At 39.0% G+C, this 22116-nt stretch overlaps 1 protein-coding gene across 2 annotated transcripts in view; it reads right to left on the reverse strand.

Annotated features, from left to right (window-relative positions):
- ARAP2 (ArfGAP with RhoGAP domain, ankyrin repeat and PH domain 2) overlaps positions 1–22116 on the reverse strand; it is a 209596-nt gene that overhangs the window by 144027 nt on the left and 43453 nt on the right. For both annotated transcript variants that reach the window (XM_006128750.5, XM_025187574.3), the window contains exons 6-8: positions 21750–22112; positions 17771–17840; positions 2693–2813 (exon numbers count right to left, since the gene is read on the reverse strand). In XM_006128750.5, coding sequence (XP_006128812.3) covers positions 2693–2813; positions 17771–17840; positions 21750–22112 — 554 coding nt within the window. The remainder of the gene's footprint in view (positions 1–2692; positions 2814–17770; positions 17841–21749; positions 22113–22116) is intronic.

Raw genomic sequence — 22116 nt, forward strand, 5'->3', positions numbered from 1 at the left:
TAACCCAGATTTCTTTGATCTCCACATCCAAGCTATCAACTTCTCCTTGCTCACTGGCATTTTAATAGCAGTGACTCAAAGTAGTTGACAGAGTACATAGATTATAAATGGAACCAGTAAATGTTGAAGACTACCCAGAAAAATCTGCTTTATGGCATCTCAGAAAAAAAAACAAGTTCTGGAAAACACCCCTTTTATTTTTTCTAACAAATATAGTACTTTAATCTGGGATTTTTATAAATTAAGTCTGTCAAGGAGTTGAGCAAACAATATAAAACTATCTACATGTTCCAGCAGATCTGATTAAAATGCAAATTTACATTTAAGAACATAAATTCTACAGAAATGACAGTATTTCTGTTCTATACAGCAGTGAAACCAATTTTTTCTGGTGTTCATCAGGACCCTTTCTAACTGTCTACTGAAAGCAATAGGTATGGAATAAAGTTGTGTCACAAAAAACCTACAACATATGAGCCCAAGATGGCTGGATCCCAGTGACCATGGGAAGCAGATATCAAAGGCAAAGGGAGGTGGTAGTGCTTAACCTCTCCCCTCTTCCTATCCCTATGCTGACCATTCCTGAATAATCAACAGGAGGTTGTTGCAGCTTGCAGACTGGTGTCTCTTCTCCCAAAGCGACGAGGAGTCCTGTGGCACCTTATAGACTAACTGAAGTGTAGGAGCATAAGCTTTCGTGGGCAAAGACCCACTTCGTCAGAGGCATGCATCTGACGAAGTGGGTCTTTGCCCACGAAAGCTTATGCTCCTACACTTCAGTTAGTCTATAAGGTGCCACAGGACTCCTCGTCGCGTTTGCAGATTCAGACTAACACGGCTACTCCTCTGATACTCTTCTCCCAAAGTGGATCTGTTAATTTACATGAGAAAAGCCTTCCAGCTTGCCAAACCTATTAGCATAACACTGAACTAGTGAAAGAGCCATTAACTAGTAATGAAGCCATTTAACAGGTATGTTCCAACCCTGAATTTATGACAAAAACAGTTGTACATTACTGTGTCTACAGGACCTTATTTAAAGCAAATTTTAAGCTATTTCATTAATTTGTTGCTAAAGATTATAAAAATCACATCTCTAAAAAAAACTTGCATACATTTTTAGATGCACAATCTGAGTTCTCAGCTTTATGGCTGGCCCTTCAAACAGTTGTTTTAATAAATTCTCCAAAAGACCACCCTTATCTAAAATACACATTTTAATTACTATAACACACATCTTGTTTCTAAAAACTTCCTGTTCTTTCTATTCATCCCTATTCTGATTGCAGCCCCCTATTGAAGAGAGCCCTTAAAGGAACAACATTCGTTTTCTTCCAGATAGCTAGGCAAATGAGTTTACTTTTCTTTACTTTTGACCATTTGATTAACTACTTTTAAGGCAAAAGTAGTACCTTACTAAGGGTACGTCTAGACTACAAGTCTCTTTAAAAAGAGTCCTTTTTGAAAGAGCTCTTTCAAAAAAGCTTCTTTCTGTCTAGACAGCCATAACACTTTCAAAAAAGTGATCCACTTTTTCGAAAGAAAACACCCAGGCAATCTGGATGTTCTCTTTCGAAAGAGCCCTGTTTGCATTCAAAAATGCCTTTTTTCGAAAGAGCTCTTTCAAAAAAAGTATTCTTCCTCGAAAATTAGGTTTACTGCTGTCAAAAAACCCGCTGTGTTGTTTTGATTTATTTTCGAAAGAATGCGACGGCAGTCTAGACGCAGGTGAAGTTTTTTCCAAGAAAGGCCCCTTTTTTCGGGGAGGGGGAGGAATTTGTAGTCTAGACATTGCCCGAGATATTAAATTCTTTGTTATGTCTAAAATCCTTGGAAATATATTTTAACATGAACATATGGTGAAAATTCATAAATATGTCTATTTTTATGAAGATCACACACAATAAATTAGCGTTCCTTTTTTCTAAAAGCAATGAACTTTGTTATGGACACATTAAAGTGCTCTGACTGATTAATTTAAAATAATGTCTTTGTTTCAGTGTGTTAAATGTGTAGTCATCAGGAATGATTACTTTATGAATGTGTAAGAGTACATTTAAAATATAAAATCAGCTTAGACATACTGATGGAGGAAAGGTAAAACTGAGAAGAGCTGCCTCTTGTATTCCATCGTACTTAACACTGTATTCAGCAGCACAGCCAATTGCCCTTGCTTCCAAGCTTTGCTAATACATCTCTGACAGACTTCAGGGTATGAAACCTGTGACTGACATATTATATTCCCTAATTTAGTGTTTTTAATTAGGTATTTTCTGCATGTCCAGTCTTCACAATCTGGCATGAAATGGAAAACATGCTCCATTTTCTTTAAAAAGGAATTGTAGACGATTGTTTGTTAGTTTTCCAAATGTTATTTGCTACCTTTGGGGGGAAAGGGAGGTCAGGATTTGGCGGGAAAGGAGTGAACAGGGAGGGGGAAAAAGGAAAGGAGGGAGACAGTATGGAGGGGGCAGGTCCTGGGATCGAGTAGAGATGAAGTATGAGTGGGGCCACAAGGTGGAGTTCTTGCTTCCCCAAGCAGCAGCTTGACCCATCACCCATGCCAGTGACCCTGCTAGAACTGTGATGACACCACTCATACACAAACATCGGAAATTTTAGAAATGTTATTTAACTATAGCCACCAATATGATCGATTAGCAATTGTCATTTATATGTGTGTTCTACTTACCTTCCTTTTCAACCCGGAACACAAAAGTCCTATGAGCTGTGACAACTTCAAATTTATTTTCTCCATTGACTCTAACTGTAGCTATCGCAGAGAGCAGAATTATTCCCTTAGAGTAAACTTCCTAATAGAAAATAAATAATAAATAAAAATTAATAGAAATAATTAACACTACTTCATAAAATCATAGGCAGTTTTAAGCAGACATATGCCATTATGTATGTAAAGTTCATATGCTAATTCAGTGAACGGCATTATTGATAAGCTATATCTATTACTGAAGTACCTCAGCCCTCTCAGAATTCTGCTATGTAGTACTAATTTCACCCTCATGTAACTACTCGCTCTTGCCCCCGTCTGACTCCACAATTTATAAACACCAGTTACATGAAACTGTATTCCAAAATGCTATTGTCAGCCGGACAGTCAACAACTGTAATTTACCCCAGTTTTTCCATAGTCTTGGGTATCCCTAGGACTTCCATAAACATCAACTACACAGACAAACCTGATGCATTTAATAGTGTCAGGAAAGAAGCAAAGTAACAGAGAGGTAGGTCATGTTAGTCTGATCTTGGTAAAAGAAAAAAAAGCAGTCATGTAGCACTTTAATGACTAACACCAGGAAATTATTTCCCACATAGTCAGTAAGAACAGGAGATGTACAGATTTCAACTTTATCTTAGAATTGGAAGGGACACAGAGACAGCTGGGACCCTACTGCAGAACAGTACCAGATTAATAAACCATTAGGGAACCTCCTTGAAAGCTGAGATGGTTCTTTTCTCCCTAACATGGCAAAATGCCTGGAAATCCTAGACATCTTCACTCTACTTTGGGCCTTCCTGTCCCAACCACTGTTTTGGAACCAGAAATTGCCACCCATCTGATTTGGTGGGAATGGTGATTTCTGGCTCCAAAGCGTTGGTTGGGACAAGAAAGCCCAAAATTGAGGGAAGGCAGCAGAAAAATCTACAATAGTTTAGCATGAATCATTTGTTTGTTTACAAAACAGCTCAAGCCATTCCTTATACATACACCAGTGGGACCACAGATCACAGGTATTCAGCCTCCAGCGCTGAAACAGGGAATGTGCAGGGAAAATCGGACATGACAGTAATATCAAGAATACACTTCTGCAAATCCACTTGGCTTCAGAGCTTGGGCTTTTCCAACTCCACTATACAGGCAGTCCCCGACTTACGCGGATCCGACTTATGTCGGATCCGCACTTACGAACGGGGCTTTCTCGCCCCGGAGCTCACAGGCAGCGGTCAGCCACCTCGAGCTCCGGGGCGAGAAAAGCTGCTTCCGGTGCCCCTGGTCTGCTGGGGACCGTCTCCAGCAAACCAGGGGCACCGGGAGCAAAGCGGTCCGGCGCCAGAGCAAAGCCTCAGAGGCGAGGCACCCCCCCACCCCCCGCTGCCGCTTTGCTCCCTGTGTCCATGGTCTGCTGGGGGGGGGGGGCGCAGCTAGTGTGCCCCCCTCCCAGAAGACCAGGCTTTTGTTGTGGACCCTGGGGCAGAGCAGCTGGGGCGCTGCCGGTTGGTCCCGCAGCGCCGCTCTGGGCACTACTGGACCAACCCGGCAGCACCCCAACTGCTCTGCCCCAGGCGTCCTGATTCAGCCGCTGCTGGTCAGTTTCAGCAACGGCTGAATCAGGACTCCTGGGGCAGAGCAGCTGGGGTGCTGCTGGGTTGGTCCAGTAGCGCCGAGGAGCGGTGCTACTGGAGCAACCCAGCAGCACCCCAGCTGCTCTGCCCCAGACGTCCCCAAGTCAGCCGTTGCTGAAACTGACCAGCGCTGACTACAGGAAGCCAGAGGCACAGTTGCTCTGCCCTGGGCTTCCTGGAATCAGCTGCTGATCAGTTTCAGCAGCAGCTGACTTGGGGTTCTTAAGTTGAATCTGTATGTAAGTCAGAACTGGCGGTCAGTTTCAGCAGCGACTGAATCTGGACGCCAGTTCCGACTTACATACAGATTCAACTTAAAAACAAACCTACAGTCCCTATCTTGTACGTAACCCGGGGACTGCCTGTACTTGGTTCAATTTGCCTTCTGATTAGAACAACCCAAATATGCTTCTGGGATTTAACAACTAAGAAAGCAACATATTTATACTAGAAAGAATCCAGTCAGCTTGCCACACACACAAAAAAATCATAGCTACAAAAATTTTCCACCAAGATCCTGTCATAATAAAATTATATTCCGTGTCTATACTCAATGTATAATTTTTTAGATTAAATACTGTGTGTGTGCCCAACTGGATATATTTTCTATTTATTCACTGTATTACTGATCTACGTAAGAACAGCCCACATATCATGTTTTTTTCCCCCTTTTAAGCACACATATATTCAATGAAGGCTGTTTGGACAATTGCAATATATCGAAAATAATGATGCAATAAAAATGATGCATTTTATTTCAAGCAAACATTTCTACAATTATGTGAAGAACAACTGTTTTGGTAATTTAATCTTAGTGTGTCAGCACAATGAAATAGAGGATTACACACAGAGGAACATATCATTAAGGCTATATTTTCTTTGAAAGAGGATTTTAACACAGTAGCTATTCATTTGTCAGAAAAATTGGGTGCAGCATTAAAGTTTCTTTACACTTCACAAAATAGAATCATAAGGAAACAAATGCCAAAAATAGATGCCTTTTCTAAAGGCACTCAGATATAATTATGTTCTGGTGTTTGCAGGCATCTACTGGCTATGTTAGGTACTGTAGCAGAATTACTCTACCAGAATGCTAATATGAGCAACAACTGCTCTTATTTCATAGTATTAGCAAAAAAATAACTTTTCTTTTTGTCTCTTTCCTGTCTCCCTCAAGTAGCACATTTTTAATAAGCTGCTGGGACCAAGTATCACAAATGCATTTAGCCAAAATTGAAAATGTACATCCTTTCAGTACAGATAATGAAATAGCAAGTGTTAATTAATTCAAATTTTAGGAACCTCTGAGCAACTCAGAACAAGAATTTATAAATTTATAAACAGGAAACATTTAGGTAACCCTGGTTACTAGAACTGGTGCTGTAGCGATGACATTGCTGCGATAAGCCCATGTGTTTTTTACTTGAAGATTAGTGATGGCATTTTTATTTCTATTGTTTTTGGAACTGAAAGTTATTGTACTTGGTCAAAACACAAGAGAAGACAGGCTAATGATGGAAACTGCTAACATGTTATATTTCCTCTTATTACCTCAGTTTAAAACCATATCCTCCAACTAACCACTAAAGAGAATGAAATAAACATTTTCACCCTCCTTTAAGTTTAAGTTAGTTATTTTGTTGGCAACCTTAGATTCATGTTATCTAAGCCTTCCTACGTGGGAGATCTTTCTCCCATCTGCCATGTGGCTAGTATAGAAATCAATAATGGGTCTCATACTATAGCCCCCCCTCAATAAATAAAACTAAAATAAAGCAGGAAAGTGGTAGAATGTTTTCAATCAGGGACCTTCACCTAAAATAATCCAGTTCTTTAGACACAATGGCTGTGTCTAGACGGGCAAGTTTTTCCGCAAAATCATCTGCTTTTGTGGAAAAACTTGCCAGCTGTCTACACTGGCCACTTGAATTTCCGCAAAAGCACTGACGATCTCACGTAAGATTGTCAGTGCTTTTGTGGAAATACTATGCTGCTCCCGTTCGGGCAAAAGTCTTTTTCCGAAAGACTTTTGCACAAAAGGGCCAGCGTAGACAGCAGAGATTTATTTTCTGCAAAAAATCCCCGATCGCGAAAATGGCGATTGGGGCTTTTTTTGCGGAAAAGCACATCTAGATTGGTCACGGACGCTTTTCCGCAAAAAGTGCTTTTGTGGAAAAGCGTCCTACCAATCTAGACGCGCTTTTCCGAAAATGCTTTTAACGGAAAACTTTTCCATTAAAAGCATTTCCGGAAAATCATGCCAGTGTAGATGTAGCCAATGGGAATCCTATAAAAAGTATCTCTTTACTCAGAATTTTAGGTAGTATCTATATTGCATTGTAAACCCAGACTCAGGTTTGACCCCAAACCTCCTTGGCATCTACACAGGTCTGATTCAGCTCAGCAAGCACTCAGATCTAAACTCTTCTGGGAGTTGGGTGTGAGTCCAAGGCCTCCTGAGACTTGGGTCTCAGCCCTATCACTTTGTAGTACAGGAATAGCTCAAGCCTCAGAACCAAGTCAAAAGTTTTGCATAGTGGACCATCACATGTCTGAGACACCCAGGCCCAGCAATTATAAAGCCAGGAATACAAAGCACAGAGAGAACAGACATAGATTTAAAATGTGGTAAAGACATACTTTTCGGAAAGGGGACACAGGAAGGTATCCTAAAGGACTGCATTGGGAGCAGACAGTCTTGTGTAGACTTAGTTTTGTTGGGGATGTTGGTGGAATTAGCTGTTATTTTCAGGTTGGTTTGTTTATTTTAAAATTTTATGTCAAAACGCAGGAGTGCTATGCACATCTCTTATTGTATATGTCTATAAATCAAAAGATTGTGAATCTATTGAGTTGCATAACAGAAATGGACATATGCTAGGCAGTATAAAAATCCTACTGAAATCTATCATCCCACATATTTATATAGACTTCACAATGGTAATTTCAAAGTGCCTCACAATCTGTATTGAACTTTTATTGTCACAAAACCCTACGGCTACGTCTACACTGGCATGATTTTCCGGAAATGCTTTTAACGGAACAGTTTTCCGTTAAAAGCATTTGCAGAAAAGCGCATCTAGATTGGCAGGATGCTTTTCCGGAAAAGCACTTTTTCCGGAAAAGCGTCCGTGGCCAATCTAGATGCACTTTTCCGCAAAAAAGCCCCGATCGTCATTTTCGTGATCTGGGCTTTTTTGCGGAAAACACTACTGTGCTGTCTACACTGGCCCTTTTCCATAACAGTTTTCCGGAAAAAGACTTTTGCCCGAACGGGAGCAGCATAGTTTTTCCGGAAAAGCACTGATGATTTTACATTAGATCGTCAGTGCTTTTCCGGAAATTCAAGCGGCCAGTGTAGACAGCTGGCAAGTTTTTCCATAAAAGCGGCTGATTTTCTGGAATAACTTGCCAGTGTAAACACAGCCTACAAGTTTGGGAAATATAATCCCCACTTTTAAATATAAGGAACTGAGCACAGGGTAGATAAAGAAATGGGTTGCCCAAGTTTCACAGGAAGTCTTTGACTAAGCCAGGAACTGACCTCAGAGTCCCAGTCAGTGCTCTAGCCACTAAACCATTCTGTTTTATGCACACTTACACAGGCCTTACACTGTTTTGTTTCCCAGGATCTTAATGCCTCAGGGGAATAACTAGTCCTTCAAGATATTTGGAACATATAGCGACAAGGTGTTTGTAGGCAGAGATGGACAACTGTGAGCAACAGCAGCACAAACAATAGCAAACTAATATCACATACATGTTTCCCTTCTCTCAGCCACAAGTTGCCTTAGAACACCCCTTTCACTTATCACTTCTGTGGCTTAGATGTGACAAAAGAAGTACCTGAGCTGCACTCACCACTGTACCCCCACCTTCAAACCTATGCTACTTCCTCTCTGATGTTGAAGTAGACGCCACAATTGCAAGGTAAATATACACACTCACACAGTCCTAACAATGAACAGACTTGTTATGCTTGGGTTTTACTCATTCACCTGAATTTGATGCAGCAAAAAGAATAAATGGCTAATTTGAACAGTCTCACCCAATGCAGAAATAATATCCCAAAAGTAAAGTTATTGCATATTACCTTATCTGAAAGGTTCATCCTCTGTCTTTCACTAGAAGATTGAACCATTTTAACAAACTAATGGGGTGTTTTTTTAATCTCTCAGGAAGTTAACAGCAGTCACTTACATTATTACATTGAGACCCTTTCGTATAGCATAGGAATACCCTACACAAAGAGACTGAAAGTCCAAAATGGACTGAAGGAACTAAGCTTACTCATCTGGCTTCTAGATAGACAACGCTAACTGTGTTGCAGGGTAGGTAAGCACAAAGATTGCTGGAACAATGACAAATTCTGAGAATGTACCAGCTGACAGGAAAGTGAAAAGTAAAGCTTTAGCATATTGCAACACTAAGACTTCTTAATATCCAGCTGCATTCAGTCCATAGTCTAAATAATACAATAACACTGTAATAGTTTAATCATTTGTCTATAGCTACATCTCTCTTATGAACAGGAAATAAATGCCTAGAATTAAAAAAAAATCCTTTCTGATTAGGACAATTTCAGAGCCACTCAGGAACCTTTCTAGATAAGCAATCAGATGTAAAAGATTCAGCTATTTCGTTCCCCACCAGAAGTACCAATATTAATAACACAACTGGTCAAAAGTTCTCAGATAGAATGGTTTTCTATCAGAGACTGCAGATTCATCAAAATTCAATTTTTTGTGCAAGTGGTTTGATTTTGATCTTGGTCTGACAGAAACCAGACATGGCTCTGACAGAACCTTTCCTGGTTCCCTTCCAGCTCGCATGATTGGTTCCTTAGCAGCCAACCTGGAGGATTTCTGGTGACCCCGGTTTCCAGGCTCCTGGCTCTTCAGTAGCCCAGACCCTGAAAATAATGGCTGATCCAAGAGCCAGTTTTGCATATCATTTCTATAGTTCTTGTTTTCATTCCAAATTGAAATGAAATCATATTCTGAAATAGAATTTACCAGATTTACCATTTTCAGTACAGCCCTACTTAATATGCCCTAGCTCCTCACTCTTTTGAAATAGCCTTATAATAGCAACATTTTTCCTTGTCTATAATTTAGGTTTTGGGAAATTAGAGTTCCTTATGTTATGTCAAAGAAAGACTGCACATGGAGACAAAAAACAAAACAAAAAAAACCCTATGCCGATCTGGTAGTGGAAAACAAGCCTCAGATTGCATTTTCCTTTTATAACTCTGTCCGCTTAACCACACTGTTAAGGATGCAACCACACAGGATGTTGCTCTCACCACACTAGCTTGCTCAAGCCTATGCACATATAAGAAATGAGCAGCATCAGTGGCTCAGTGAAGAACAGTATCAAGGTCAATGACTATTTGCAGGAAATTGGACATTTTTCTTCCTATATAATATTTGGGTATGAGAGAAAGAAAAATGTGTACTTATTAAAAAAGAGCCACTCTAGTGGTTTGATATTGCAGAACAAGGTCAGAGAAAAGTGGTTCAGAAAACTTGGTAAGAACTTAGTTCTTAGAAGGACTGACTATAAGTGTGTGTATAGGGTAGGATGAGTCACACATAAAAATCCCTCCCTTCCCCTTTCCCTTTTTTGTTTGTTTTTGTTAACCTGTTTGCCATTTGGAAAACTACTCCTTCTCATTCCTCCACCTTCTACAAGTTCTGAATTAAAGTGAAGCAGACAAGGCAATTTAGCATATGTAGTGTTCCAAGATAAAATACAGAAATATTTTTAAACTTGTCATTATCTACCCCATGATAGTATACCTCTTTGAATACTGCTTGTAATTAAAGCCGCCAAAGATTAGATAAATTACATAACCCTGGTTATGTCGGCACCTCACAATATGGATTTATTATAAATTTGTGTTAGTATTTTGAAAAACAGTGTGAAATTAGACATTTAAAATACAGAGAACATTCTTGGTCAGAAACAATGAGGAATCCCATAGCACCTTATAGAGTAACATTTATTTGGTCATAGCTTTTGTGGGCACAAACCCACTGTGTTAAAGCTCAAGTGCTGTGAAACTAAAAATGCACCCACTCTATGTTGCCAGTAAAATTTACACTGTGTTTCTTAGTGTTGTTTTGCAGTGTGACTGTTCTCAGTCTAGCCCACGAAAGCTCATCACCTAATAAACCATCTTGTTAGTCTTTAAAGTGCTACATAGTCCTGTTTTTTGTTTCAGCTACACCAGACTAACACGGCTACATTTCTATCACTATTGGGAAGTGTTAGTTTTATTTTCAAGTTGGTGGTAACTTGAGCCTGGGTATCTCAAACTATCTATACACACAGATGTTTCAGATGTTTTAAATAAAGGAACAACTATCAAAAGTCACTTGTGAGCTTACAGGCAATAAAACATTGCATTTTATCTTCAATCTGCAGTTACCCAAACAAAATCCCACCGCAAACATTATACTGTACACACAATTCTCCCCCTGGCAAGAGGATAAAACACACGACAGATCTCAGTCACGATACTCAACACACTACTGATTTTTTTCTGAAGGGACCACTTCAGAAAGGCCGCACTGAAGGGCCAGGGCCTCAAGCCTGCTTCCCCACCCACAGACCATGATTGGTCTGGGGTGGAGGAGAGCATGAAGTCTTTATTCCTCCCCACAAAGGTTCCCCCTAAGCACCCATTCCTCTGGCGGTGGAAGGAGATTTTGCGCGCTCCCTCTTCTGCCCCTAGGTCAATCAGACCCAATTGGCCTAGGGGCGGGGGAACGGCATGACCTCAGCAGGCCAGATCAACATGTTTGGCAGGCTGGATCTGGCCACAGAGGCCCTTTTGTCCACCCCTACTAGTGGAAGGCATTTGGATACTATAATATTCATCACAGAATAAGAATCTATATGAAGAGTAGAATGGGATGCCAGCATATGCCCCAATTTAGAACTCCTGTGGCCCTGAGTTTAGAGGTTTGTCTATTAAATCCTAAAGCCAAATTGCTTTCCCCCTAACTATGAAATGTCTCTAGATATTTAGTATAGTTAGAAAGATAGCTCTGCAGGCTCCACCTGCATGATTATGTCACATGACCAAATCACATATGTATTCAGCAAAAAGCATATTCTCTTACTAATAGACTCATAGACTAAGGTCAGAAGGGACCATTACGATCATCTAGTCTGACCCCTTGCACAGTGCAGGCCACAGAATCTTACCCACCCCTCCCAGAATAATCCTCTCACTTATATCTCAGATATTGAAGCCTTCAAATACTTTGAAGACCCCAAGATGCAGAGAATCCTCTAGCTGTGATCTGTACCCCATGCTACAGAGGAAGGCGAAAAACCTCCAGGGCCTCTGTCAATCTACCCTGGAGGAAAATTCCTTCCCGACCCCAAATATGGCGATCAGCTAAACCCGGAGCATGTGGGCAAGACTCACCAGCCAGACACCCAGAAAGTTCTCTATAGTAACTCCTATCATCCCTCCATTGACCTATTCCCACTGCTAATGAATGGACAATTAGTTACCAAGATCATATTATCTCATCAAACCATCCCCTTCATAAACCCATATAGTTTAATCTTGAAACCAGATAGATCTTTTGCCCCCACTACTTCCCTTGGAAGGCCGTTCCAGAGCCTCACTCCTCTAATGGTTAGAAACCTTTGTCTAATCTTAAGTCTAAACTTCCTACTAGCCAGCTTATATCCATTTGTTCTTGTGTCCACATTGGTATTAAGCTTAAATAATTCATCTCCCTCCCTGGTATTTATCCCTCTAATATATTTAAAAAGTGCAATCATGTCCCCCCTCAGCCTTCTTTTGGTTAAGGTAAACAAGCCAAGCTCCTTGAGTCTCCTTTCATAAGATAGGTTTTCCATTCCTCGGATCATCCTAGTGGCCCTTCTTTGTACCTGTTCCAGTTTGAATTCATCCTTCTTAAACATGGGAGACCAGAACTGCACACAGTATTCCAAATGGGGTCTTACCAATGCCTAGTATAATGGCACTAACACCTCCTTATCCCTACTGGAAATACCTCACCTAATACATCCCAAGATCGTATTAGCCTTTTTCACAGCCATGTCACAATGGCGGCTCATAGTCATTTTATAATCAACCAGGACTCCGAGGTCCTTCTCCTCCTCCGTTACTTCCAACTGATGTGTCCCCAGCTTATAACTAAAATTCTTGTTATTAATCCCTAAATGCATAACCTTACACTTCTCGCTATTAAATTTCATCCTATTGCTATCACTCCAATTTACAAGATCATCCAGATCTTCCTGTATGATATCCTGATCCTTTTCTGAATTGGCAATACCTCCCAACTTTGTGTCATCCGCAAATTTTATTAGGACACTTCCACTTTTGGTGCCAAGATCAGCAATAAAAAGATTAAATAAAATTGGCCCCAAAACTGATCCCTGAGGAACTCCGCTAGTAACCTTCCTCCAACCCGACAGTTCACCTTTCAATATAACCCGCTGTAGTCTCCCCTTTAACCAGTTGCTTATTCACCTCTCAACTTTCATATTAATCCCTATCTTTTCCAATTTAACCAATAATTCCCCATGTGGTACTGTATCAAATGCCTTACTAAAGTTGAGGTAGATTAGATCCACTGCATTTCCTTTATCTAAAAAATCTGTTACTTTCTCAAAAAAGGAGATCAGGTTGGTTTGGCACGATCTACCTTTTGTAAAACCATGTTGTAATTTGTCCCAATTGCCATTAGCCTCAATGTCTCTAACTACTTTCTCCTTCAAAATTTTTTCCAGGATTTTACATACTACAGATGTCAAATTAACAGGCCTATAGTTACCCGGGTCGCTTTTTTTCCCTTTCTTAAAAATCGGAACTATATTAGGCAATTCTCCAGTCAAATGGTACAACACCTGAGTTTAGAGATTTATTAAAAAATTTTGCTAATGGACTTGCAAGTTCATGTGCCAGTTCCTTTAATATTCTTGGATGAAGATTATCTGGGCCCCCTGATTTACTCCCATTAAGCTGTTCAAGTTTGGCTTTTACCTCGGATATGGTAATATCTACCTCCACATCTTTAGTCCCATTTGTTAAGTTACAATTATCCCTAAGCTCTTCATTAGCCTTATTAAAGACTGAAGCAAAGTATTTGTTCAAATATTGGGCCATTCCTAGATTATCCTTAACCTCCACTCCATCCTTAGTAATTAGCGGTCCTACTTCTTTTTTTGTTTTTTCCTATTTATATGGCTATAAAACCTTTTACTATTGGTTTTAATTCCCTTTGCAAGGTCCAACTCTACCTGACTTTTAGCCTCTCTCACTTTGTCCCTACATGCTCTAACCTCAATAAGGTAGCTTTCTTTACTGATTCCTCCCATTTTCCACTCCTTATATGCTTTCTGTTTTTTCTTAATCACCTCTCTGAGATGCTTGCTCATCCAACTTGGTCTAACACACCTGCCTATAAATTTTTTCCCTTTTCTAGGGATACAGGCTTCTGACAGCTTCTGCAACTTTAACTTAAAATAATTCCAGGCCTCCTCCACTTTAAGATCCATCATTTCTTTAGTCCAATCAACTTCCCTAACTAATTTCCTTAATTTACTAAAGTTAGCCCTTTTGAAATCAAAAACCCTAGTCTCAGATTTATTTTTGTTTATCCTTCCATTTAATTACTGAATTAGCTCATGATCACTTGAGCGAAGGTTGTCTCCTACAACCATTTCATCTATGAGGTCCTCGCTACTCACCAAAACCAAATCTAAAATAGCATCCCCCCTTGTTGGTTCAGCAACTACTTGATGAAGGAATTCATCAGCTATCACATCTAGGAAAATCTGAGCCCTATTATTATTACTAGCACTTGTTCTCCAGTCTATATCTGGAAAGTTGAAAACTCCCGTGATTACGCAGTTTCCATGAGTATTTACTTCATTAAAAACATTAAAGAGGTCTCTATCCATATCCAAATTGTATCCTGGTGGTCTATAACACACCCCAAGCACTATCCCAGGGGAGGATCTGATAGTTTTCTTCCCCAATGTGATTTTTGCCCAAACAGACTCTGTCTTCTCCATTCCATCACTTTTTATTTCTTTACAATCTACCTCATCTTTAATATACAATGCGACTCCACCACCTTTACCCTTATTTCTGTCTTTCCTAAACAGCACATACCCTTCAATACCTGTACTCCAGTCATACCTAGTATTCCACCATGTTTCTGTTATTCCTATAATATCTGGTTTCACTTCCTGGACCAATAGCTCTAGTTCCTCCTTTTTGTTACCTAGGCAACTCGCATTGGTGTACAAACATCTTAATTTTTGCTGTTTGGCCTCATTCACATTCTTTACCCAATTTGGCATGGTCGTTATACCTCCAATATGACCTATTAGACTAGTATCCACCCCACCCTTCCTCATGTTCATTCTCCTACCCCCAGCTATATCCTTTCTTACTTCGTTTTCCTCCCTCTCAGTGTTAAAATCTGGCATACAGATTACCTGGGCATCTCCCAACCAACTCCCCCAAATTCCTAGTTTAAAGCTCTCAATCAATTGAGCCAGCCTCCATCCTAGAAGTCTATTTCCCTCCCTACTTAGGTGAAGTCCATCCCTAGAGAACAGTCCTCTGTCCATAAATGCCTCCCAGTGACCATACATCCCAAAGCCCTCCTTATAGCACCACTGCCTAAGCCATCTATTGATCATCATAATCCTGTCACATCTTAGTTGCCCTTCTCTAGGAACAGGCAGAATCCCACTAAAGATCACCTGAGCCTCAATTTCCTTGCGCATCCTCCCCAGCGTAGCATAGTCTCCCTTAATTCGTTCCAGCGAGAATCTAGCAGTATCATTTGTTCCTACATGAAGGATGATCAATGGATTCCTTCCTGCTCCCTTAATAATCCTCTTCAACCTCAGTTCCACATCTCATATCTTAGCACCTGGCAGACAGCACACGCTTCTATTCTCTGGATCAGCTCTGGTAACAGGCCTATCTATTCTTCTCAATAAGGAGTCCCCAGTCACATAGACCTGTCTTTTCCGAGTGACAGTGAAATTCTCTGGTCTATCTCTAGCTTCCTCTGGCTGCAAGTCCTTGCCATTCCTATTTTCCCTTGTAATCCTCTTTAACCCATCCTGTATCCTCCTAATGCTCATTATTGGTGTTGTCTCCATTAAGTCTTCCCCTTTATCTATGGGACTAACCACTCTTCTCTTCTTCCTCACCCTTCCATCTTCATTATCTACCAGTTGTACCCCTTCTTCATTCTCCAGCTCCACATACCTGTTCTTGAGCTCTATTTTTCCTTCACTGACCCATCTTTTCCTCTGCCTGGTTCTCTGAGTCACATGCTTCCACTGTCCATTTTCTTCGCCCAGCAGTCCCCCCCCCTCCCGAGGCCCTTGATCCTGCTTCCACCTGCATATCTAAACTTTCCCTTTCAGCCACATCATGCCTTTGACCCATCATCTGCTCAAACCCCCTTCTAAACTCAACCAGAATTTCCATCTGCATCTCCAGTCCTCGGATCTTTTCTTCCATCAGCTCGATCAGGCGGCACTTCATGCAAACAAAACTCCTTTCAGGTACCCCCTCCAGAACCATGTACATACCGCAGCTACCACATCCAATCATCCTCCTTGTGTTCTCTACTACTTGGGCCATGGCCACTAATGCCTCTATGTTTTATCTACTTTCTCACCAAAATCCTATTAGTCCAGTGAACACAAAAACAAACCAAAAAACACCCCCTCCACAGCAAAAACAAACTCCAAACAAGTCCCACAATCCAAACTCCCTTTACAAACTCCCAGTCAAACTCCCCTGTTTACAGCTCTGTTTGCTTGGCTCCTGTGCCGCTGCAGCTATCTCAAAAGTGAGAAGAAGGAGCTAAGAAGATATTATACCTGGCTTTTACGGTCTCCCTATTGCCCTGTTCCTCAAAAACATGTTCCCTCCTATGCTGGATTTGTGATTTGTCAGCTTCTCCTGTTCCTGCACTAGGGAGATGCCTTCCCCAGCCAAAACTAGAGGTTTTAGAGCCCTTTATGCCAGCTAAAAACGTAGAAGGGATTAAGGTGGCAGAGAGGCTCTCATCCCAAACATTTATCTTTTGTGACTTTATACATTATTTTTCTTATTGCAGTTGTACAGCTTAATAATCTACACTAAAATTACTAAAGTCAGTTTTAGCACCTTTTCTCTTCTACACATTACATACAGTGTTGACCACATTTCAGTTTAACGCTGAATTCTCTATGTAGTTAGTGGCTTTACTTTGTCAGCTCCTCCCCTTGAGTGAATGGCAACCTGGACGAGTGACTCTCTGCTATTTGAATTTTGAAATTATTCTATAACTTGCTTATGTTTGTGTTTATTAAAAGATCATTGTCCTAATCAGTATAACGAAGTAATCTTGTATAGGTCTTCTCCCTTATCCCAGAATAATTTGCATGGTGAAGATTTTATGAAAAGAATTTTTTAAGCTTTTGTCTAATCTCCTTATGCCCTTACGTGTAGTCATTATATCCTGGTAGTGTGTCTGACTAATCTGTGCTGTAAGAATCCCCTTTGATCTTACGTACATACAGAAGTTTTGATTACTGGTCTCTACCATAGCTTTCTGAAAAGTCACAGCCTTTGCAAAGAGAGATGGACTTGGTCACTGATGTTTGGTTTGGGCCAGGCATTCCTATTGCTTCATTGCCAAAAAATGCTTTCATTGCTTCAAGTAACTCATACTCTCATCCCCAAACACATACACAAATGAATATCTTGATCTGGAGTTTAGTTCAGTTCATTTTCTTCTACTTAAAAGAAACTAAGGATCTTGTTAACCATAGGATAAGACGTAAAGTCCTGTTGTAAGTGAATGCTGCTTGAGGAATAGGAAGGAAAAAAGCAGGAATGAATGGTCAAAAATGATAGTATTCAATGTATTTAGCAGGTAAAAAGTTATTTTATACAACATTGATCAAAAGATCACTTTATCTTGCTATGACAAGTTAGGGCAAAATTCATTGCCAGCAGCTAAACAGAATTTGACCCCCTACAGTGTGGTTTGTGTGATCTGGTTCGGGTTTGCAGATTTCCCGTCATACACATAAATCCTACAAAAAAAGCAGACTTCCGAAGATAGCTCTTTGAAAGATCAGAGAGGAGATCAGAAAAAAAGGAGCATTAGCCAAAGATCCCAACAGTATTTTCAAACTTTTAATGTCACATCCTAATACTTTGCAAATGAAAATACTATTTAGAAACAAGTTATAAACACATACTGATTTATATTTATTTTCGTTTCTTTTATGGTACAGTAACCATAGCTCATCTGCAGTTTGACCTTCCACTTAGGAGACCAACACATACTTTTTTTAAAAATTCCATACACAAAAAAGAGACACTTACCTTATCGTTATTGTAATAAGAAATACTGTCTCCATCAAACTTAACCCAACGCTTCTGAAACCTGCGTTTTCTGTAAGTTAATAATTAAATATTTAAATTATTATATAAACAAGTTAATCCTATATTACTACAAGTAGCTTTTCAATTAAGAATGACAGAAAAAGTGGAAGCATGTCTGGCAGTATTTAGGCCTAAACATTTACAAAATTAGAATAGTCTCATGTTTGGCCTCAGCCATATTACCTTTCCATATTGTACAATTTGTTTTCAGATTCAAGAAAAAAGAATGTTGGTTCTGTCTTGTGAATTTCATATTTTTATCAACATTATAATCATCCTTATCACTACCACTTTAGGTTACATTCACGATATTAACAAAGGAGCTCTTTTATTAATTTACTTTTGCAACTTAGTAGGCAATGAATTTGAAAAACCACAGTGAATCTGGAAGAATCAAGTTCTTTTCTCTCACATTCCACTTACCTATCTCTGCAGACAATGTCTACTTTTATTACCATCTCAGAACATCTCACAAATGGAACAGGAAGTTAAGAAACCATCTTTCAAGGACATAAGCTGCACCTTACCACAGACTAATAAAATATTTACCACTATCTTCAGCTGGCCAAGAGACTATAACCCTTCCTCTGCAACATAAACTGCCAAAGAAATTCTTCCTCCATCACTTCCAGTCTACATTTAAGATACCTTAAAAGCAAGGGCTAATGCAAAACACAGTTGCCTACCAATCATGTGCAATATTCCGACATTTCTGGTTCAGTTCAAACTTACTGATCATCTACAAAATGTTAAATGGCCAAGGATATCAGTGTTTAGCACTATTTATCTCCTTATGATCTGTCACCATGGTTCTGAGCAGCTAAAATATTTTGTCAACAGTCACTAAGTGAACTTCAGAGGATGGGTGGCAAGCCATTCTTACAGGTGGGATAAGATATACAATATCTGTGTCCATCTCTGCTGTTTATGAACAGCAATAATACATTGCAAGGGTTAACGAGAAAATATCTAGTTTATCTTCAGTGATTTTTTTTAAAAAAAACCTTTTACATGCAGCATTGCACACTATTCCAGAAACTGCAGTTTTACAGCCACATTTGCCTTTCTTTTTTTTTTTTTTTAATACATGGCCCATTGAAATAAATGTGTTTTTTGCCATTGGCTTCAATGAAGTCAAGATTTTGCCCTCGATCTTTGTCATCCATGTTGCGCACAAAAACACAACACATAAAAACAGGAGGAAACCAACCATCTAAACAGGACAAACAGTGTAATTCAATACACACAGCGCTCAAGTGCAAAAAAGAAGCAAACTGAAGAATGAACAATGTCTCCAAAAATTGTTTTTAAAAAATGTAGATGTTTGTAAAAAATTATAGAAGAATCTAAGATAGGTATGTGTTCCTTAGTGCTGACAGCATTCCTTTAAATGCCACTGGATTTTATTTTTTAGCGATTACACAGTTACATGTGAGGAAGCTACCCTCCTGCTGCCTCTGACAATGGGAGGGGGTGGGAAGTCATTTAGGTTAACGGATAAGCCTGGGCTTATCAGTTAATCATGTAAACAACTACATACTAACATCCCTAACTCACTGCCACCCCCCCAAAAAGGGACACTTCAGGAAACAGTTCCCATGACTGACAAGCCAATTGCCACCTGCACCCCTATTCCCAGAGTTTGCACCTACTGAAGGCTTTGGAGTACGAAGTACAATATATGAAACAAAATTCAATTTTAAAAAAAGATATATTAGTCACTGAAGTGATTTAACATGAAGGGTATTTGTTATTCTCTCTTCTTATATAAATACCACTTAAAAAACTTGCATGAACCTGAAATAGTCCATTGTATTCATCAAAATGTTGACAGCCCATTAGTTATGTGTATATGAGTTTCAATTCTAAAACCTATTAAACAGTTAATTAAGCACGAATGAGACCCCTCTGTAACATCTCTTTTTCCAACATTATTTCCCTTCCTAGTAAATGAGTATGCTGCTTTAAGATTAGTAGACTGTGAGAGTTTATCAAAACTTTAATTAAATAGGAGCAACTCTGGTTTAATTAACTAAGTTGTATTTTATGACAACAATAAATCATAACTGTTCTCAACCTTAAAAAGCTAATGTAAAATCTAGTCTCCATTAAAAATGTCAATAAATCCTATAAGTGCTACCTCAACATGCTGCAGAAAACACAGTTTTATATACCAACTTTATATTTTTCAAGAATTAACTGGAAAGTGAAATTGTGTTCTAATTTTAAGTAACAGATTTGCTGTGAACTAAAAACAGAATTTAAAATAGAGTACTATTTAGCATTTTATTGCACAGCATTTCTAAAGTGTTGGACACATACTTGGAGTTTAAATAGGGCACGTGACTCAGTTCATTAATACATGAATAACAGTGTAGCTCTGCTAACTATTTAATGTTATGGCCAGTTTAATATCTTTTGCAAATATTAAATTTGGAGGAGAGTCATAGGAGTGATTAAATGATTAGAAAACAAGTCCTACATATAGATCCTTGACTCAAAGATCTCAGTTTAGCTTATTAAAGAGAAGGTAAAGGAGCAACTTTATTACAGACTATAAGTACCTACATGGGGAAGAATATTTGATAATAAGCTCTTCAATCTAGCAGTGAATGGGGATAACAGGATCCAATAGCTAGAAACTAAAATTGAATTTACACTGGAAAAAAAGCGTGAGTTTTAAAAGCAGTGAGGGTAATTAAACCACTGGAACAATTTACCGAGGACAAATTCTGTAAATGGTGGATTCTCGGTCACTGACAATTTTAAACCTCAAAATTGGATGTTTTTTCCTTAAAAAAAGAAATCTGCTGTAGGAATTGTTTGGGGGCAGGTCTATAGCCTGTTTTATACAGAAAGTCAGATTAAATTTTCTCAGTAATCTCTTCTGACCATGAAATCTATGAACTACTGGAATATTGTGTCCCATTCTGGTGTCCACACGTCAAAAGCTGTGTAAATAAATGGAAAGAAAGATCAGATGAGATACAAAAGAATGTTAAGAGGTCTGGAAAACAAGAAGTTTAATGTATTTAGTTTATTAAAGAGAAAGTTAAGAGGTGACCTGATTAGGGTCTACCAATACTATACATGGAAAAGAGCTATCTGACGTAAACAGTTCTTTAATACACCACCACTACCACAAAAAAAAAAAAAAAAAAAAAGCTAAAAATGGATCAATAGTTCAAAAAATAAAATGTCAAATTCATATTATAAAAACCTGCAACTTTTAACAGGCTAGTTAACTATTCAAACAACTTAACTAGGATATAGTTGATTTTCCATCCTTCGCAGTCTTTAAATCAAGATTAGATGTCTTTCTAAAAAAATATGATGCAACTCAAAGTAGTTATGGCCCTCAGGTAAAGGACAAAGTGCTTTTATGCACATTTTGTAGGCAGACAGACTAAAAAATAAGGGTGCCTTTAGAATTTAAATATCAATGAATCAGATCAGAAAAAGATAGGGAAACACTGAAATTCAATTGCCTAAGAAATTCAGGAATGCCTCCAGTCTAGGAAGTGACAACAAGACAACAAGTCTGTTCAGTGGAATATTTCAACATCACAAACCACTGTATTTCTGATTGTAATCCAAAGATGAACTTGTCTAAAAGTTACAGGGTAAGACAAAATAATAATTTATAGCCGAATTCACAACTTGTAATTCGTAAGTGCTTGCTGTTTTTAATTAAACTTATCTTTCCTTAAGTGAACTTCTAGAATGAGAAACATTATTTCAAAAACTAAAAAGAAATCAAAAGAAAAATCATATTTATGTTCCTTCCTGTTCTCCAATAAACTCTACTTTCCCAAAAAGAAAACAATTACCTACTATTTGGCCTATAGAATCAATATAACCCTTTTCCATAACATGCAAACACAAGATGTATTAAATAATAACAGAAAATGCTACACACCCTTGAGGTGACAGTTTATCCAACCACCCTGCTTTAACCTTCTTTATTGATGTTCCATAAAAGCAGGCATAGGGTGTTATTGAATCATTCGAAGTAACAGTTTGGTTATCACCAAATGGCAGAAAATGAATTGACTCTTTAACAGAGTGGTCCAGATTCCTCCTTTGGTTCTTAGAAGGGAATGAAGAATTTTTTTTGGTTTTATGGCTTTTTGTTCTTCTATACTGAGAACATTCTTCCACAGTAGAATATTCCGATTCACTCGCAAGCTGTTCCGGTAACATCAAGCTGTCCTCTTGTGATATCACTTCATTTTTCACATGTTCCTCAGATAATGCTTTCCCTTTCTGAATATTCAATACACTAG

The sequence above is a fragment of the Pelodiscus sinensis genome, chromosome 4, assembly GCF_052426305.1.
Source record: "Pelodiscus sinensis isolate ZL-2025 chromosome 4, ASM5242630v1, whole genome shotgun sequence".
In the NCBI taxonomy this organism is placed as follows: Eukaryota; Metazoa; Chordata; order Testudines; family Trionychidae; genus Pelodiscus; species Pelodiscus sinensis.